At 39.1% G+C, this 20,011-nt stretch overlaps 1 protein-coding gene across 1 annotated transcript in view; it reads left to right on the top strand.

Annotated features, from left to right (window-relative positions):
* The window catches only part of obscna (obscurin, cytoskeletal calmodulin and titin-interacting RhoGEF a), a 70,656-nt gene that overhangs the window by 25,498 nt on the left and 25,147 nt on the right, over positions 1–20,011 (top strand). Inside the window, exons 25-49 of the mRNA XM_056252258.1 lie at positions 114–380; positions 468–734; positions 1,463–1,732; positions 1,832–2,110; positions 2,256–2,513; positions 4,196–4,462; positions 4,658–4,924; positions 5,290–5,556; positions 5,786–6,052; positions 6,129–6,395; positions 6,472–6,738; positions 7,135–7,401; positions 7,561–7,827; positions 8,005–8,271; positions 8,402–8,668; positions 8,778–9,044; positions 9,142–11,523; positions 11,926–11,983; positions 12,092–12,201; positions 12,327–12,436; positions 12,598–12,798; positions 12,913–13,007; positions 13,590–13,763; positions 13,868–14,027; positions 14,125–14,232. Of these exons, the coding sequence (XP_056108233.1) occupies positions 114–380; positions 468–734; positions 1,463–1,732; positions 1,832–2,110; positions 2,256–2,513; positions 4,196–4,462; positions 4,658–4,924; positions 5,290–5,556; positions 5,786–6,052; positions 6,129–6,395; positions 6,472–6,738; positions 7,135–7,401; positions 7,561–7,827; positions 8,005–8,271; positions 8,402–8,668; positions 8,778–9,044; positions 9,142–11,523; positions 11,926–11,983; positions 12,092–12,201; positions 12,327–12,436; positions 12,598–12,798; positions 12,913–13,007; positions 13,590–13,763; positions 13,868–14,027; positions 14,125–14,232 (7,676 nt within the window). The remainder of the gene's footprint in view (positions 1–113; positions 381–467; positions 735–1,462; positions 1,733–1,831; positions 2,111–2,255; positions 2,514–4,195; positions 4,463–4,657; positions 4,925–5,289; positions 5,557–5,785; positions 6,053–6,128; positions 6,396–6,471; positions 6,739–7,134; positions 7,402–7,560; positions 7,828–8,004; positions 8,272–8,401; positions 8,669–8,777; positions 9,045–9,141; positions 11,524–11,925; positions 11,984–12,091; positions 12,202–12,326; positions 12,437–12,597; positions 12,799–12,912; positions 13,008–13,589; positions 13,764–13,867; positions 14,028–14,124; positions 14,233–20,011) is intronic.

The following is a 20,011-nucleotide window of genomic DNA, read 5'->3' as shown; positions in this document are numbered from 1 at the left end:
TGTTTTTTATTATTGCTTCTTGTGCTATGGTCTTCTGCTTCACTGTGCTTTGAGGGCCTGCATGGTTGTGTTGTGAAATAATCAGGCATATCTCATTTGGTTGACGTTTCCAGTTCCACCGATCACTTTTAAAGTCAAGTTGAAAAATCAGGAAGTTGAAGAAGAAAATACACTCGTATTACACTGTGAGCTCTCAAAAGCTGGATGTCCTGTTGAATGGAGAAAGGGGGAAGAGCTCCTCAGATCTGGGTATAAGTATCAAATCAGGGAATGTGATGTTACAAGGGAGCTGATCATCATGAAAGCCTTGCCTGAAGACAGTGGAATCTACATATGCATTTGTGGGGAGCAGAATACCAAATCTACAGTCAGAGTGTTCGGTATGGATAAAGGTTTTAAAAGAAAATTGAGCTTTTATTGTCGCTTACGCTCACAATGAGCTAACATGCTAATGTGCTACTCTTCAGCCACACCAGTAACGTTCAAACAAAACCTGAAGAACCAAGAGGCTCCTGAGGGAGGTGTTGTTATTCTGCACTGCGAGTTGTCCAAGGCTGGGGTACCAGTAACATGGTTGAGAGGGGACGAGGAGCTCAGCAATGGAACTAAATACAAGATCAAGCAGGAGGGATTGGTTGCCGAATTATACATTAAAAATGTCATTCCTGTGGATGTTGGGGAATATAGCTGCATTGTTGGAGACCAGAAGACAACAGCTGAAGTTAATGTTAGGGGTAGGTCCAATGCAGCTTTAATGACCTTCTCATTGAGTTCACACAAGGTAACATTGTGTCTTTACCCAATATCTTGACAACATTTTAACAGTGCTGTAAACAATGTATGATACCCAGGGGCCAATGAGGGGGTGCAGGGGCATGGGGCATTCAAACTGGTTACATTTATTTTAAGGCAAATTAAGAGGATTTAGTTTCCATTCAGTAGCCTCAAGATATAAATTTAAAATATAGTGAAATAGTAATGAAATATAATGAAATAGTATTTCAAATTAAAATAATATTTCACTATATTACTGTATTTTCACTGTTTTTCACTGTTTTATTTTTGGTAAATGCAGCCTTGGTGAGCCTAAGAGACTTTTTTCAAAAACATTTTTTTTAAATCTTACATCTTACTGACCAAACGATTAAATGGTAATGTATTTCCATTTAAATAGAATCTGGTAAAACAAAACTCCCCTAGAATGATAAAAAAAAATCTTCAAACCCCTCCGTTACTGTAATTAGGGTCCCCCAACTGAACCTCTGCCATTTCCACAACTGTTGATTCCCTCATGATCCTTTCACAAACCCTGTATGATACCCCTTCATGAATCACAGCATCATACACGCATAGTGTCATTTCATATCATAAACTCTACCAGTTAATAACATACACAAATTCTAATTTGCAAAATACTTTTGAGCTGTTGTTGAGATCATATTTTTCCTCACACCTCTCACAGCTGCTGCCTCTGTGTTCTTTGAGAAAGAGCTTGAGAGTCAAGAAGCAATAGAAGGGGAATCTGTCCTGTTTAGTTGTTTACTCTCTAGCGACAATGCCCCAGTGACCTGGAGAAAAGATGCAAATCAGATCACACAGGGTGGGCGATATACCCTCCACCGTAAAGGTGCCACTCAGGAGCTCGAAATCAGGAAACTGAGAATGGAGGACGCTGGCGTGTACACATGCAGCGTCAGAGGCAAGAAGACGTCTACAACCCTCAGAGTGATAGGTACACTAAATCATAACAAGCCTACATAAATTCAACAATAAAATTCAGTTTGCTTTCAAACACAATGAATTTCAAGGACTTTCAATGTTACCTTTACAGAGCGTGTGAGGATTGTGAAAGGACTGCGTGACTTGGCGGTTACTGCAGGCGAGAGCGCCCGCTTTGTGTGCGAACTTTCACACGAGAACATCCTTGACGGGGTTTGGTGGCTTGGTTCCAATGTACTGCAGGAGAACGAGATGAACCAGATGAGTATCTGTGGCAAAGAACACCAGCTGGTGCTCACTATGACCACACCTGAAGAGTCAGGTGTTGTGTCCTTTGTGGTGGGAAATGAAAAGACTTCTGCTCATCTCCGTGTAAACAGCAAACCTAAAGGTGAGAGTAAGGATACAATTTCTTTTTTTTTTAAGACATTTAATTTTAGTGTAAACGGCAGAAATACAATATTGATATAGAAAAGTATACCAAATGCAATTAGTTGATTTAACTTTACACTCTAGAGTGCATTCTCTCTTTATAGTTTTCATTGAAGAAAACCTGAAAGACATGACCATTTTTGAGGGAGATTCTGCCACCCTGTGCTGTGTGACTTCTGACTCCTGCACACTTATAACCTGGAAACGAAATAATGTAACCCTGCTCCCTGGGGAAAAGTATGAACCTCTGAAACATGGGAAACGAAATATTCTTCTAATTCACAAAGTCAGAAAAGAGGATGCTGGGATTTACATGTGCGATACAGGAGACATGCAGAGTAGTGCTACTCTTACAGTCAAAGGTAAGGAACTGCTTGAAACACATTTGCTCTAACTATAAAGACTAGAAAATTATAACTATAAATATATATATATATTTTTAAACTTGATTTATCACCATTTAAACATGTTATACATATTTTAATAATAGTAATAACATTAACAATAATTTATTATCATTATTATATTTATTATTAATAGTAATAATAATATGTGATACATACATCAATTTTAGTATGTGTTGTCATATTTTTAAAATGTGATTTATTAAAATATTTATTTTTTAATTAATACATTGATAGTTCCTTACTTTTATTTTTTAAGTCACACTCCTAGTCACACTCCACCATATTTCAGTTGTTGTCGGTCACAAAAAAGTATTGTTTCAGAGAAGGAAATTTTCATGGTAGATTTACCCGTTGTAATGCTTTAAACACTTTACAATAAGGTTTTATTTGTTAACATTAGTAAACTATGTTAGTTAACATGAACTAACAATGAAAAATACTGTGAACTGTGAACTATCATGAACAATGAGCAATTGTAATTTTATTAACTAACATTAACAAAGTAAAATTCTAAATTCTGTACAAAATATATTGCTCATAGTTAATGTTTTTTGATGCATTAACTAATGCATTAATTGTAAATTGTTACTGCTTATTCTTATCAGAACTTGACTCTTTACAAATCAGTATACAAAGTGAATTTGTACAATATTTATTGGAAATGGCACATATACTTAAAGGTGCTCTAAGCGATGTCGGGTGACGTCACTTCTTGTTGACGTTCGAAGAATTGTCAAACAAAACTGAGGCTAGCTAGACCCTCCCTCCTCCTCATCCCGTCCCCTCCCCATGTAGTTTTACTGATACTTCATTCAAGGTGTAATTTCGCCAATTTAGATAAATACTTTCATATAATGCAGAACAGAATGCAGAAAAAGAAACATTACCAGAAAAACACGATAAAACGTTTCGCCACCTAAGGTTATAACTTTAGTTCCCATACAAGGACGCAATAATAGCAAGATAACGTTAACTTCGCGTTTCCAAGTGAGCATAAACAACGGCTCCGTCGTAAACAAATTTAGTCAAAGTTGCCAAAAGGCTATGAATGAACATTCAAATTCATAACAAACAATTGGTGAAATAATCTTTCACACAAACTGTCGCCCTACTGTGAGTTTGCTTGATCATTTACAATAGAGATCGATAGCTGCTAGAAACATATGTTGTATTCACCAAACTTAGCGCTGACTGCATTGTTCTAGCTAATTATATCCTTGTCTTCTCCGATGTAAATTCGGGACTTTGCGCGTTTCTTATTCTTTTCCCTCTTTGCTGTTTGTTCATCGGAACGTCGTCTCTTTGGTTGTGTGTCGGCCATGTCAAACTTAAAGAGAATATAATTCAAACTTCCCTCTTCATGCTTCTCTCTCCTCCATCATTCCCATCATCTCCTTCATGTGAACGCGCACTAACCCCCCAAACCCTTCTTGTAGGTTATTGGCTGGAACACTGTTTGTTATGTTCCGTGGAGTGGGTTGCCCTGGCAGAGACCGCGTTTTTTTACAGTGTGTTCAGGGGACAGGCAGCTAGCGGATAGTGAGGAGATGTTTGCTGTATGAGACAAAAAATGTTTTGGCCTAAAAAACGCGTGAATTCGCTTAGAGCACCTTTAAGGGTTCTTTGCTTAATTTCAGAGCGTCCTTTGTTTTTCTGCGGGGAGCTCCAAAACCAAGAAGCAGAAGAGGGTGAGACTACTTTCTTGTGCTGTGAGCTGTCTCAACCTGGAGTTGCAGTTGAGTGGAAGAAGGGAGCAGTTCTGCTTAGACCGGGTAACAAATATGATATCAAACAGGATGGATGTGAGCTACAGCTACAGATCAATGACCTCACAAGTCAGGACAGTGGGGCCTACAGGTGTTGCGCCGATGGCATTGAGACAAGGGCCAGTATTACTGTGAAAGGTATGAACCAAAATAATTGCTTTTCTATACATATTGTATTTGATTTTGAGGATTTGATCTATGCATAAACTGAATGTCAGTAAATTAGTGAAAATATTCAGTGGCACTTTATAAGATCTATTCATTAAATACAAGCATTTTTTTGCATAATGAATTTTTTTTTTTACCACTGTTTCTTCTCCTCTGATACCACAGAGCGCCCTTTGTTTTTCTGTGAAGAGCTTCAAAACCAAGAATTAGAGGAAGGTGAAACGGCTTTCTTGTGCTGTGAGCTCTCTAAACCCGGAGTATCAATACAGTGGAAGAAGGGGGCAATGCTCCTGAAGAATGGACAAAAGTATGCAATGATCCAAGAGGGCAATGAAGTACAACTTCAGATCCATGACCTCACAAGTCAAGACAGTGGCATCTACAGATGCTATGCTGGCAATCTAGAAACACGGGCTAATATTATTGTCAAAGGTAGGTATGTACAGTATAACGTGCCATAACAGTTATGGTTTATATTTAAATTTATCAGTATCAGTTGATATTGAATATTTGATTGTTTGAACTGTAATGTTTTATTTTTAATGTGAAAAAAAGTATAGAATTTTAATACTGGTCAGTTTTTAGTTATTGGCCATAACATGAAAATGATTATTGGTTAGTTAGTATTAAACAAGATGTTAATATCAGTGTATCCTTAAAGGTTTGCAACAGAGTGTTTGTATAATGATAATCTGGGTTTTTAATTAAGGCATGGAAATTCATCTGTCTTTATGCTGCATGTTTACTAAAAGACAAAACGAACATCAAGTTAACATTAATTTACTCTCCCTTTTCAGATCAACCTCTTTTCTTCTGTGAGGAACTCCATAACCAGGAGGCAGAGGAGGGTGAGATAGCCTTCCTTTGCTGTCAGCTGTCTAAACCTGGAGTTGAAGTGCAGTGGAAGAAGGGAGCAATACGACTGAGACCAGGAAACAAATATGAGATGAAACAAGATGGCTGCAAAGCACAGCTACAGATCCATGACCTGACACGTCAGGATAGTGGCACTTACAAGTGCTGCTCTGGAAGCCTGGTTACCACGGCATCAGTTGCAGTCAAAGGTGAGAGCCGTGACATTAGAGGGTCATACTAAGGGTTTGTGTGTATTTGTCTTTTTTGATTTTCTGTATTTTTACACTGAATGTCATCAGGTCTTTGATCAAAACCTATGAATGCATTCAAGTGACCGTTCATGGATAAAAAGCACAATAATTATATATGTATTCAAAAAATGAAATGAAATACATACTGTATTTATATTTTCTTATTTATTTTCAATTTATTTTTCAGAACAACCTTTGTACTTCATCAAGATGCTTGAGTGTCAAGAAGCAGAGGAGGGGGAAACTGCCTTTCTTTGTTGCGAGCTTTCAAAACCTGGGGCTACCGTAAATTGGAAGAAGGGATCTGTGCTGCTAAAGCCTGGAAGAAAGTATGAAATAAAGCAGAATGGTGGTGAACTGCAACTTCAGATCCATGAGCTCACAAGCCAAGACAGTGGTGTCTACACATGCTGTGTTGGTAGTCTAGTGACCTCAGCATCTCTGGAAGTGAAAGGTATAGTATATTCAATGTAGATGAGTTGCTAGAATACACATTAATAAACATTAACATACTTATTTTCTGCATCCAGAACAACCTCTGTATTTCTGTGAGGAGCTCCGAAGACAAGAAATAGAAGAAGGTGAGACTGCCATTCTGAGCTGTGAGATCTCTAAAACTGGAGTGGAAGTGCAGTGGAAGAAGGGAATGCGGTTGCTTCTACCAGGAAACAAATATGAGACTAAGCAAGATGGCTGTAAATTACAGCTTCTTATACATGAGTTGAACAGTCAGGACAGTGGCATCTATAAATGTTGTGCTGGTAGCTTGGTGACCACAGCTTCTCTTGACGTGAAAGGTGTGTATTTTTATGTAATGAAGTTGTTAAAATTTCAGTTGGACATTATTGAGATTTTTTTATTTTCCCTCACCAGAACATCCATTGTTCTTCTCTGAGGAGCTCCAAAACCAAGAAGCAGAGGAGGGTAACACAGTCATATTGGACTGTGAGCTCTCTAAACCTGGAGTTTCAGTGCAGTGGAAGAAGGGAGCAGTAATACTTAAGCCTAGTCAAAAATATGAGATTAAACAAGATGGCCATCAACTACAGCTTCAGATCCATGCAATAACAGCTCAGGACAGTGGGCCCTACAAATGTTGTGCTGGAAGCTTGGTCACAACTGGTTCTCTTGAGGTAAAAGGTAAGTCATTTTTTCAAATGGCATTCAATGACACCAAGTCAGTGGTTCTTAACCAGGAGGCTGGGACTCAGATTATTTTTTATAACAAATATACATCTTTGTAGTTATGCCAAGCTCTAAAATACTTTATTGGGTAGAAATTTTGAGTGTGTGCGGCTTCAAATATTGTTGTGTACAATGGGGGGGGGGGGGGGGGGGGGGGTACTTAATATTACTCTGTACTTATTTGAGTAAGTACAATGTAACTACGTCAACTTAAATAGCTGCCATTTTTCTACATTTTGATCGTAAGAAATAATTAATTGACTTAAGAATTAATTAATTAATCTTATCATGTGTTCATTTGTTTTTTGATGAACATGTAAAAGCATATATGATTTTGTTTTCCCTCTCCAGAAAAGCCATTGTTCTTCTCTGAGGACCTACAAAACCAACAAGCAGAGGAGGGCAGGACAGTAATATTGCGCTGTGAGCTCTCTAAACCTGGAGTTTCAGTGCAGTGGAAGAAGGGAGCAGTGATACTCAAGCCTAGTAAAAAATATGAGATAAAACAGGATGGCCATCAACTACAGCTTCAAATCCATGAGTTAACAGCTCAGGACAGTGGGCCCTACAAATGTTGTGCTGGGAGCCTGGTCACAACTGGTTCTCTTGAGGTAAAAGGTAAGTCATTTTTTCAAATGGCATTTTCCCACATTTTGAACTTTAACATACGAATGACATTGGAAATAATTAATTAATCTGTTCATGTGTGTATTTATTGTTGTGGTTTTTTTTTGTTGAACATGTAAAGACATACATATTTTTGTTTTCCCTCTCCAGAACAGCCATTGTTCTTCTCCGAGGAGCTCCAAAACCAAGCAGCAGAGGAGGGTGAGACAGCCGTATTGCGCTGTGAGCTCTCTAAACCTGGAGTTTCTGTTCAGTGGAAGAAAGGAACAGTGCTTTTGAAGCCTAGCACAAAATATGAGATTAAACAGGATGGCCGTCAACTACAGCTTCATATACATGAGCTAACAGCTCAGGACAGTGGGCCCTACAAATGTTGTGCTGGGAGCCTGGTGACTACTTGCTCTGTTACAGTGAAAGGTATGGAATGTGTTTCAGAGAAACTTCTGAATTACCTTATAGTCTTTCCATGTACCATTCTGACAACATTGCTTGCTATTGAACCAGGATATTCTGATAATTCCTTAAGAGCACTTTTTGTGAATAAAGCCACAAATTTTAAAAACATTAAATGTATTTTTATTTCCCCACATCCAGAGCAACCTATATTTTTCTGCAAGAACCTCCAAAGCCTTGAAGCTGAGGAAGGTAAAGCGACTGCCCTGACCTGTGAGCTCTCTAAACCTGGAGTTGCAGTGCAGTGGAAGAAGGGAACAGTGTTGCTGAAACCTGGAAACAAGTATGAGATGAAACAAGATGGTTGTCTTCTGCAGCTTCAAATATATGACCTGAAAATTGGAGATAGTGGCTCTTATAAATGTTGTGCTGGTAACATGGTGACGACTGCTTCTCTTGTAGTGAAGGGTAAGGGAATTCATTTAAATGTAGTTTTCCATCTTTTTTTAATAGAGGAATCAATTCATTGATCTTTTCATGTGTACTTTTTTTCTTTTTAGCATGTAAAGACATAAGCATTTTTGTTTTCCCTCACCAGAACATCCATTGTTCTTCTTTGAGGAGCTCCAAAACCAAGAAGCAGAGGAGGGTAAGACAGCTATATTGCGCTGTGAGCTCTCTAAACCTGGAGTTTCAGTGCAGTGGAAGAAGGGAGCATTGATACTCAAGCCAAGTAAAAAATATGAGATTAAACAGGATGGCCATCAACTACAACTTCAGATCCATGAGTTAACAGCTCAGGACAGTGGGACTTACAAATGTTGCGCTGGGAGCCTGGTGACTAATGGTTCAATTACAGTGAAAGGTACAGATATTATTTGAGTGCAACATCTGCCGTTTCTAATGTTTTGTCCATGTAGAACTTATTTTATACATGAAGAACCCAAATTTTATTTTTACTTCTGCATGTACAGAGCAACCTATATACTTCTGCAAGATACTTCAAAGTCTTGAAGCTGAGGAAGGTGAAACGGCGTTCTTGACCTGTGAGCTCTCTAAACCTGGAGTTCCTGTGCAGTGGAAAAAGGGAACAGTGTTGCTAAAACCAGGAAACAAGTATGAGATTAAACAAGATGGCTCTAAATTACACCTTCAAATCCATGATCTAAAATGTCAGGACAGTGGTGTCTACAAATGCTGTGCTGCTAGGATGGAGACAACAGCTTCTCTTGTTATAAAAGGTACATTTATTCCTATATTTTGAAAATAAGTAAGTAATTAAAAATAATAAAAAATCTAAATAAATAAGTAATGTTGCATTTCCATTATTTACACCAGAAGCTTCCCCTAGAAGTAAAGACATCCCTCAAGCCCCACTAAGATCAAAAGGGCAAAAAATTATGGAAGAAACACACAGTGGTCTAGTGCATAAGAAACAGGCTGTGGTCATTGAGGAATCAGACATCTCTATTTTGGAGCCATCAGAGGTTCACTTCCAGGTTCTCTGTGAGAAACTGACAGATGACCAGGACGTCAAGAGCAAATCATTGGTGAGACAAAAGGGAAAAGATGCGAGTTCCAAAATGATTAACGTGTCTAGTTGCACCATGGAAGAACCTGAAATTACTTCTCTTACAACCAATGCACCTGAAGAACAAAGAAAAAAAGTGGTTGACATTGGATCCAAAGAGGTAACTAAGGTTTCTGTGGACCAGAACAATGAAAAGATCTCAGGGCAAGTTCAGAAGAAAACTTCAAGCATAGATACAAATGATCAGAGCAAGGAACCACCCAGAAATGTTCCCCAGCCTCCACCACGGTCAAAGAGTAAGGCTTCACACCAAGACCAGTACAGTGTTTTTGAAGCAAACAACCAGAGTGTTAAAGATCTAACTGTTGACAAGAAGGGCAAGAAACAAGATGTTGTAATGGAGCCCACTGTGGAGACCAAAATAACATCAAAACATGCTGACCTAACACCATCTTTCTCTAAGGAGAAGGTTTCCCAGCCACATGTTGAAATCAAAAGGCAACCCTATGTTTTGGAAGCAAAGAATCGAGATATGGACATAAAACAAACTGTGGATACCACTTTAAAGATATCAGATTATGGCTTAGATCCACCAGTCTTCAAAGAGTTAACGGCCAAACATGTTAAAGCATCTAAAGAACAACCATATAATTTAGAGGAAAGGAAGGAGTATATCAAATTGGAATCGAGTGTAAATAAAGAATCAAAGAAAGAGCTAATTGTGGACTCCATATCTAAGCCATCAGAGGTTGGTGAATATCCCGTCAGTATGAATGAAAAGAAGGAAACAAAAAAGAAATCATTGGATGAAAATGAAATGCACAAGAAGCAAAATGTCCAGTCTGAAATGGGACCAAAAATTGAAAAGGTTCAGTCCCAGGATGAACATCATGGAAAAATAACAAAGAATGTTAAAGAAAAAGCACCAAGCATTGCCATTACAGGCCAGAAACCCAAAGAGCAAATAAGTCTTGTACAGAAAACCACAACATTGACCGTTAGGGATGTGCAGAGGGATTCACTAGAAGGTGAAACAGATTTACCACACATTGATAGTGGAGATCTGAAAAATGTAAAGCAGATTGTGGATGAACATCATGGAAAAGTACCAAAGAATGCTACAGAAAAAGCTACAAAAACTGCCACTGCAAGCCAAAAATTCAAAAAAGAAATTATTTCTGCAGGGAAAGCTACAACATTGTCCGTTAAAGATGTGCAGAGAGATTCACAGGTAGGTGAACCGAATTTACCAGACATTGATAGTGGAGATCTGAAAAATGTCAAGCAGGTTGTGGATGAACATCATGGAAAAGCACCAAAGCATGTTACAGGAAAAGCAACAAATATTGCCTTTAAAAGCCAGAAATTCAAAGAAGAAATAATCCATGCAGAGGAAGCTACAACAGTGTCCTTTAGGGATGTGCAGAAGGTGTCACCGAAAGTTGAGCCGAATTTACCACACATAGAAAATGGAGTTCAGAAAAATGTTAAGCAAGTCGTTTTTGAAGTAGATGTTTCTGGGGAATCTGTAATTCAACCTGAGGAGACAACGCTAGAGCAGATCACAAATGTGGATACTGGCAAACAGAAGTGTTCTCGAGTTGAGCACGATAATGTTGACAGCCCTGGTATAGACATAGATTTTGAGGATGAGCCAGAGATACGTGAGGCTGCCATAAAGATACAAGCTGCTTTCAAAGGTTACAAAACTAGGAAAGACATGCGTCTAGTCTTCAAAGAAGTGTTCAAGAACCAGAATCTTGATCTTGGTGGCACTGCAGTCCTGGAGTGTGTTGTGGAAGGTAAAATCGACACTATGCGCTGGCTTAAAGATGGAATAGATCTGAGACCTGGGAAAAGGTACAATATCACCCAAAATGCAGATGGTAGGTGTTTTCTAGAAATTTCCAGGGTTACAAACAAAGATGCTGGAATCTACACATGTGAAGTTGCAAACAAGTTTGGAGCAATTAGTTACAATGGGAATGTGATGGTGGGTAAACCTCAGAAGCCATCACAAACAATTCAGACTGCACAAACACCAGATACAGAAATTGTCTCTGAGAAAGAGATTGCTCCAGTCCTAAACACTGAAGAGGAGTCATTGAGACTCGTCTATGATCTCCCGGCAGATGACACCTACAGCAAGATCAAGGAGAAAAGGAGAAGTCTAATTTCAGTCAGCTCCAGTGAGTTGTGTTTATCATAGATAATAGTAGCAATAGTAGGGCTGCAATAATATTAAATTCTGGCTGAGACCAATAAAAGTATAATTATTTAATATTATGTCATGATAGATAACCGAGTAATGGCAGCTAACTGAAAAATATAAATGAAGTAAAAGTTAAACGCTAAAAACAAAAATTATTAATTTTAAATGCTATAAGTAAATTAAGGCTAAAAAAGTTTTTCCTAAAGATTAACTAAGTAGTGTTAGACTACTGCAAAAGTAATCTTAACATAAAAATAAAGGAATATAGCCAATATTGACCGAAGCCTTGAAGTCTTGATATCTGCAGATAACTGATAAATATACAGGTATACATCAATAGTAGCTGAGCTTGTTTCTTGTAATTCTGTCCCCTCTCTAGTATCCTGTTACTCAGATTATGACACAGCCCCTGATGTTGAGACTGAATGCCAATCTACGTAAGGACTTTTAATTATAAAGAAAGATGGCAGCGTAGAATAATTTTTTCCTTTTCTGTACTTTGGGATAATACTTTGCAATGTATTTAAATTAATGTTTTCAAACAGGGGAAAAGAGGCAGAGAAGTCAAAAAATAAGTCTCCTACTAAGACTTCTGAAGAAGAAAAAAGTGCTAGTTTACAACCTCGAAAGACTTCAGACCAGCTGAAAGGGAAAGGTCAGTTCTCTTGGTGCTGCAAGGCATTTAGTAAAGTCCAGAGATATTGAAATAATATGCACTCAAGAGCATATTAAAAAGCTTAATATACTGTACTCTTCTGTATTGTTGCGTTTTTGGCATAGGTTGTGATTCACAGAGTCACACACCGTCTCCCAAACGCCTACATCCCTACAAGCCTTCTGCAAATACTGAGTCATTCTCTGAGTCAGATGGAGATGATGACAGAGGAGAGGTATTATCTCAGCTTCTTGATAATAAAGCAACTAGCAATAATAATAAATAAAAAAACTTCATTTATAGGCACTTTTTGTGCATGTTGTAGCTCATATTGCTTTAGGAACAAGTGGAAAGTAAACACAACAAACAAACACTGATATACAGTACATTCTGCAGATATTTGATATTTATGTGGCCAAAACCAATTGTCATCCTCTGGGAGGAAACAAAGAAGCTTTTGTACTAAAGGAAGGCCAATTTGTGGAGGTCCTGGACTCAGCCCATCCTGTGAGGTGGCTTGTCCGTACTAAGCCAACCAAGATTACACCATCCCGTCAGGGCTGGGTATCCCCGGCGTACCTAGAAAAGAAGACAAAGGTGAGTGAGTGAATGTGTGTGTGTGTGTGTGTGTGTGTATACAGTTTAAATAGCAATGCATTGGTGTAAAAGGTTGTTACATTTATCTTAATCTTTCGACTTGTTTTCTCAAAGGAAATATTTTCATTGGCCCATGAAGCAGAAAAGGGAGAATCCCCTGAGAAAGGCAAAACAAGGATAACAAAGGATGAGCATGGCTTGATTCAAAGGTAAACTGAACTGAATAGAATACACAAAGACAAAGTTATAGAATGTGGCTGGGGCAATGTCAACCTGAAGTTCATCAAACGAGAGGAGAGTATTACAATTGTGTGAATTTGAGAATGTGCAGTGCTAGTATTATTTAAATACTATTATAGTAATGTTTAATATTTTGAGCAGTATTGCCTACTATTATAGTATTCATATATCTTTATTATTTTTATATTTTCAGTTTTTAAATTTTCATTTAAGTTTTAGTCATTTCATGTGCTTTTGTAATTTTTCTTAGTTTATCATATTTATTTATTTTTTTAGGTGTAGTAATTTTAGTACTTCAACTTAAAATAGTTTTATTTCAGTTAGTTGCAAAGACAACACTTCTAATATTTGTTAAACTATTTTAAGTTTAGGTTTTTCATCAATTGTATTTAATTTCAGTCTTATTTCAATGACTGAAAATGATTTGTTTAACAATAACAACACTGGAAAGCATGCACAGATCAATGTCTTTATTGTCTATATTAGCAGGTTTTGTGGAAAGCTAAATTGTCTATCTTGACTCTTTTTTTCTTTCTTTTTTTAACTTCTAGTCAGTTGATCAAGGGACTCCTTGATGGCGAGAACAGTTTTGTGCAGGAGATGAACTTCTTTGTGGAGCACTTTTTGCAGAACTTAGATACGAGCTTTCAAGTTCCTCTCACCATCCTTAGTCAAAAAGAGTACATATTCCGTAATATCAGGGATATTGCAAATTTCCATGAATGGTGAAGACATCTCTTTTTTTATATTATATTATATTATATTATATTATATTATATTCATTAACATTGTGGGTTAACTTATTTGTCCCACTGTTCCTCCATCACAGTTGTATTCTCCCCAAGCTAGAGATGTGCTTCTCAGATGATGATGTAGGCCAGTGTTTTGTCAGTTATGCACCAGACTTTGAGATGTATCTCCAGTTCATTACAGGCCTTCCCCAAGCTGAGGCCTGCATCTCAGACAAAAACACACAGCATTTCTTCAAGGCAAGAGGAAATATTGTTTTCAGTCTGGCAGAAAGTGCTCCTTTTTTTAAAAGATGTGAAGTAAATAAACTACTATTCTTCTTCTACTGTGTTCCAGCAATATGCAAACACAGAGTTGGCACATCTGGATACCCAGGTCTTTGATGTTAGCACGAATTTGCAGAAACCCATGGAAAGAATTCAAACATACAAGAATGTACTTAAGGTGTGAGAGCTTTATCATTTTCTTTCATACATATTATATAATATGATTTATATATATTCTCCAACCGTTCAAATGTTTGGAAATAAGTTGGTAATGTTTTAATGTCTGAAGAAGTCTCTTAAACTCACCAAGGCTGCATTTATTTGATCAAAATACAGTAAAAACAATAATACTGTTAAATATGATTACAATTTAAAATTAGTGTTTTCTATTTAATTTTTTTTTTTTAATATAATTTGTTCCTTTGATGGCAAAGCTGAATTTTCAGCATCATTACTCAGTCTTCTGTGTCACATGATCCTTCAGAAATCATTCTAATATGCTGATTTTCTGCTCAAGAAAAAATTCTTATCTATCTATAAATTACAGAAACGTCTGTCTGTATGTCTGTCTGTGTGTGTGTGTGTGTGTGTGTGTGTGTGTGTGTCTGTTAACCGCATATCTCTCGATGGATTTCAAACTTGACAGGTGTCTTGCTACGGGCACGAGTAAGTGCAGTGCCAAGTTTGACGTTGTTTGGATGAGAAATGCTAAAGATATCGTTAAATATATCATTTTTAAAAGGTTGTGGTTTAAAAATAAACATTCTGACATTAGAGGGTTGTATCGGTCAAAGAAGCCCCAAGAAGGTTGTGGTTTAAAAATAAACATTCTGACATAAACACTCAGTCATCTACACTGTTTACTTCTGAATATTATAGTTTGGTTCCAAAACGTGAAATACATTTTGATTAATTTGAGTAAAAATGAGTTCCCTTTAGTCAGCAGGGAACTCCGATGCCTCGTCGGGGGAGTTCCCCTGACGAATTGGGATCACGCTAGGGAGACCAATTGCCTTCGAGTGAATTAAAACGAGCCTATGAAAATTGGCATGCGAGATTTGCATTCCGCAGCCCGCCTACCATCGCGGGTATAAAAGGCGGAAGTAAACATTGCATCATCGCTTTCAGCTTCGGAGCCGACCGATTGTGTCCTCTCTGAGTGAGTGAGCTTTAAGATTGTATCTTTCTTACGCTCTACGAGTCTGCTGTTTCGGGAGGGGATCTCTTTGTGTTGGTGAGATGGCGTTTCAGCGACCCTAGAGTTGCAAGCCTAGAGTTCAACTGCCTAGAGTTGCAAGCAGTACGCTTAGCCTTGTGTCGCCTCAAGGGGCTTCTCAGACGCAAGCACGTACTGGTCCGTACGGACAACACTGCGACCGTTGTGTACATCAACCGAAAAGGTGGTCTTCGCTCCCGTCGTATGTCGCGACTCGCCTTCCACCTCCTCCTATGGAGTCAGAAGCATCTGAGGTCGCTTCATGCCGTTCATGTTCCAGGGGAGTTCAATCGTGTGGCCGTCGAGCTTTCACGGCTGCCTCCCCTGCCAGGAGAATGGCGACTCTATCCCCAGGTGGTCCAACTGATTTGGCTAATTTTCGGAGCCGCGCAGGTAGACCTGTTTGCCTCTCCGGACATGACCCATTGCCAGTAGTATTACTCCCTGACCGAAGAAACTCTCGGCACGGATGCCCTGGCGCACAGCTGGCCCCGGGATTTACGCAAATATGCATTTCCCCCAGTGAGCCTTCTTGCACAGACCCTGTGCAAGGTCAGGGAGGACGAGGAGCAGGTCCTTTTGATGGCCCCGTATTTGCCAACCCAGACTTCGTTCCCAGAACTCATGCTCCTCGCGACAGCCCCTCCTTGGCCGATTCCTCTGTGGAAGGACCTCCTTTCTCAGAGATGGGGCATTCTATGGCACCCGCGTCCAGACCTCTGGAAACTCCATGTCTGGTCCCTCAACGGGACGCGGAGGTTCTAGATGGCCTGCCACAGGCAGTGGTAGATACCATCTCTTCAGCTAGCCCCCTCTACGAGGCGCCTCTACGCGCTGAAGTGGAACCTATTCGTCGAGTGGTGTTCTTCCCACGGGGAGAACCCACGAACTTGCCCGATCAGAGTCATGCTTTCTTTCCTGTAAGATGGGTGGAGCGAAGGCTGTCTCCCTCCACCCTCAAAGTGTATGTTGCCGCAATAGCCGCACATCACGATGTAGTTGAGGGCAAGTCCGTGGGAAGCACGACCTGGTCATCAGATTCCTCATGGGTGCTAGGAGGCTAAATAAAAGAACCACCTCGCAATTTGTACCCTGTACCCTCTTGGGACTTAACTTTAGTGCTTAGAGCGCTCCAAAGTCCTCCTTTTGAGCCTTTGCCGACAGTAGAGCTTAATTTTCTGTCCATTAAGACAGCGCTCCTGTTAGCATTTGCTTCCTTCAAGAGGGTAGGGGATCTGCAGGCATTTTCGGTCGACGAATCGTGCCTGGAGTTCGGGCTGTTCGCGTTGTATTGAGACCCCGGCTCGGATATGTGCCCAAGGTTCTTACCACTCCCTTCGCGGACCAGGTAGTGAACCTGCAAGCGCTGCCCCAGGAGGAGGCAGACTCAGCCCTAGCTTTTCTCTGTCCTGTCCGGGCCCTCCGGGTTTATATAGACAGAACCCAAAGCTTCAGGACCTCAGATCAGCTCTTTGTTTGTTACGGGGGCCAGCAGAAGGGGAAGGCTGTCTCCAAGCAGAGGTTAGCCCACTGGTTAGTGGATGCTATCACCAGGGCTTATGAGCCACAGGGTGAGCCTTGTCCTCCCAGGTTGCGCGCTCACTCTATTAGAGGCTCACTCTACTCACAAAAACTGATTTTGCACGGGCACTTTGCACTGCTCCCTGAATCGACACGCTTATTCATTTGTGGATGTTAACTGAATCTATAAGTCAGCTATGCTGTTTACTTCTGAATATTATATTTAACTCTGGTGCGCTTAACGTTATCGCTACTGTGTAATAGTCTATGCTATTCACCAACTAAACACATCCTATTCAATGCATTCACAGTCTCTTTCACGGGCATAACAAACTGTTTGCTCAAGCATAGCGTTTTCTCGGAGTTCACTTTGTGCTTTCTACCATGCACAAATAAAAATGTCATTGAACTTTTGCTGTGTAATTGTAACAATGAGCACTCAAACACACCAAACCAACAATTAAAAACACACACAAAAACGGATTTTGCACGGGCAACAAAAATAGCCTTTTACTGGTATTTTGAATCGTTAAAAATACCAGTAAAAGAAGCACTTAGAAGGTTGTGGTTTAAAAATAAACATTCTGACATTAGAGGATTGTATCGGTCAAAGAAGCCCCAAGAAGGTTGTAGTTTAAAAATAAACATTCTGATAAGCTACACTGTTTACTTCTAAATATTATATGTTATTCACGGCCATAATTTGTAGTAACCTATTCACAAACTGTTTGCTCAAGCGTAGCATTTTTTCGGAGTTCACTGTGTAGCCTGCTGCTCCCTGAAATCTGTAAGTCACCTACGCCGTTTACTTCTGTATATTATGAGTACATCTTAGTAGTTATGGATCATTTCACAAGGTTTGCCCAGGCATACACCACCAGAAATCGTCATCTGAAGACCTTTTGATTTCTGTCTATCACTGACTTGGCAAGTTGTACGGAAGTGGCTAAATAAACTACACTTTTGTGTATGAGTGAGCAGTAGGCAACCGACTTAAGAGGTATTAACCAACCCTGCACCCTCTGACCAAGATCAGACTGGCGAGGCTGTGTCAGTGAGATCCACGTAAACCCGGGGCATGTGACTCTGTGTGGCATCGGGTCCCTTAATGAATGAATAATTGAAAGTACGGGATACTCAGAATAATCAAAGATTTAAATTAATTCATAATATTTATGACTATTCTATTAAGAAACACAATCTAAATTTGATTATCATTTGAAATTGGAGTCAGATTAAGTGTAGAGCTAAAGTAATATTGAAACTAAATACCAATAAATTAAGTGAACCTCACTGGAGCGCTGAAAAGACATACTGTTACAGTTGCTCTGTCGATGAAGGCACGAAGATGAGGATGAAAGGTTTCCAAGATAAATTTAATGATCTACAAGGTTATACAATAGACTAGTGCAGACACAACCAAACACATACGTTACATAAACGATAACCGACCAGGAGTGAGGGAGAACACAGGGTTTAAATACACATAGAACAGAATGGGGAAACAAGGCACAGCTGGGGCAAATGAACTGATAATGACAGGTAAACAGGTGAATTAACTAAACAGTAACGAGGAGCGGGAAAATAGAAACAGGACTGAACCAAATACACAAAGAACGGGGGAAACACAGGATACACATGTAACACATACATGCATTATCCCTTCGCCAGGCCGTTGGATTCCGTCATTGGGCCAATGGGTGGTCCTTACACACGTGAAGAAAATCCTCAGTTAAAACACATGATGCCTTTTATAAGACCTAAATAAAAGTCAAAGAATCCCGTTTATCACAAAATATTGTATAGTATAAATGCTGACGTAGGTTAAGTCAATATCCTGTTCATGTTTTTGGTGTTGTCCTGTTTCTGATGTGGATTCTGTGAAGGTTTCCTTTATTTAAGGAGCTTATAAAACACTTATAATGCACATGAAGGAACAATCTCTAATCATTGTGTAACCGGGTGGTCAGAAAAAAGAAACACACGGCAACAGATTAATTTTGTTTGTATGGGGTTTTATCTGACTGCTGTTTATTTCCTTAAAAGAAGTTACAGCGGTCGGTGGAAACACAGCTGAGCAAAAATAAATAAATAAAAGTCAATAAAATGCAAGAAAATAGGAAGTAAGAAAAACTACTAAATTCGAATTATTACTCAAAGAGTTACACAGTGTAATGACACTGTAGGCTTACAGAAATAATAATAATGTGATACTTCACCTGTTCCAATGTAAAAAAAAAAAAAAAAAAATTAGATTACCAACAGATGGACACTGGTTGGAAACCAGAACGAGACAAACACTCCCAAAAAATTTACTTTGGAGTGAACACGACGCAATAATCAGGCTTCAGTCTTCTCCGTTGAAATCAATGGGGTCACTGTGTCCATTTCTTTTACTGTCTATGGTTTTTCTGGACCTTGAAAACATTGGACTTTAGAGACAAGTCAACAAATACGCCTAACCATTTTCCAGAGCTCTGATTGGCTGCTGGAGTTGTCATCCTGGTCATATGTCAGGGAGATATGAAGGTGAAAGAGTAGCAAAACTCGAGAGCACGTAGATGTGAATTTGAGAACTTGTACAATAAATATTCGTACGTGTACGCTAAAATTTACACTCACAGCTCCAGTGTGAAAACCTGTACAATAAAAATCTGAAGTTGAATGTTGAGATTTGCACTCGCAGACAATAGCCACAGATGTGTAAAATGCCATTTACAGAAATACAATTACAGACACAAACTTGAAATATATATTTGCACTTATTCTTACATTCACATTCGCAGTACAACCTCAATTAGGCACTTGCAACTTCTCAAATCTGTCACTGCAATTTCAAATTTAGCGCCTTGACTTTTGCTACTCTTTTAGCGATATATTAGCAAAATCACTTGTGCACTTGCAGCTCAGTGGCGGCGAGAGAAAGGGGGCGGGGGTGTTCAAACGAGCCGTTTTATTGGTTATTGGCCAATGAAATGGGACTTCTATTGTACGTGATGATGTCACGAAACCCGCGTCCTCAGAGACTGCCGTTCATTAGACTGATATAAAAAAAAAATTATATTATCAAACTCAGTAAACACCATACTAATGAAGCATAGCCTACTATGTACAGGAAAGCAGATAAGCCCAGAATATGACGAAAGAAAGCAAATTTGTGTTCAGTGCAAATAAACCTTGCCTGTGTTGTGTATGTTTATTTATTTTTATAACTGTTGGT

Source organism: Rhinichthys klamathensis, unplaced genomic scaffold, assembly GCF_029890125.1.
Source record: "Rhinichthys klamathensis goyatoka isolate OS25496 unplaced genomic scaffold, OSU_Roscu_1.1 h1tg000094l_1, whole genome shotgun sequence".
NCBI classification, from domain to species: Eukaryota; Metazoa; Chordata; class Actinopteri; order Cypriniformes; family Leuciscidae; genus Rhinichthys; species Rhinichthys klamathensis.
This window is presented reverse-complemented; position numbering and strand designations above follow the sequence as displayed.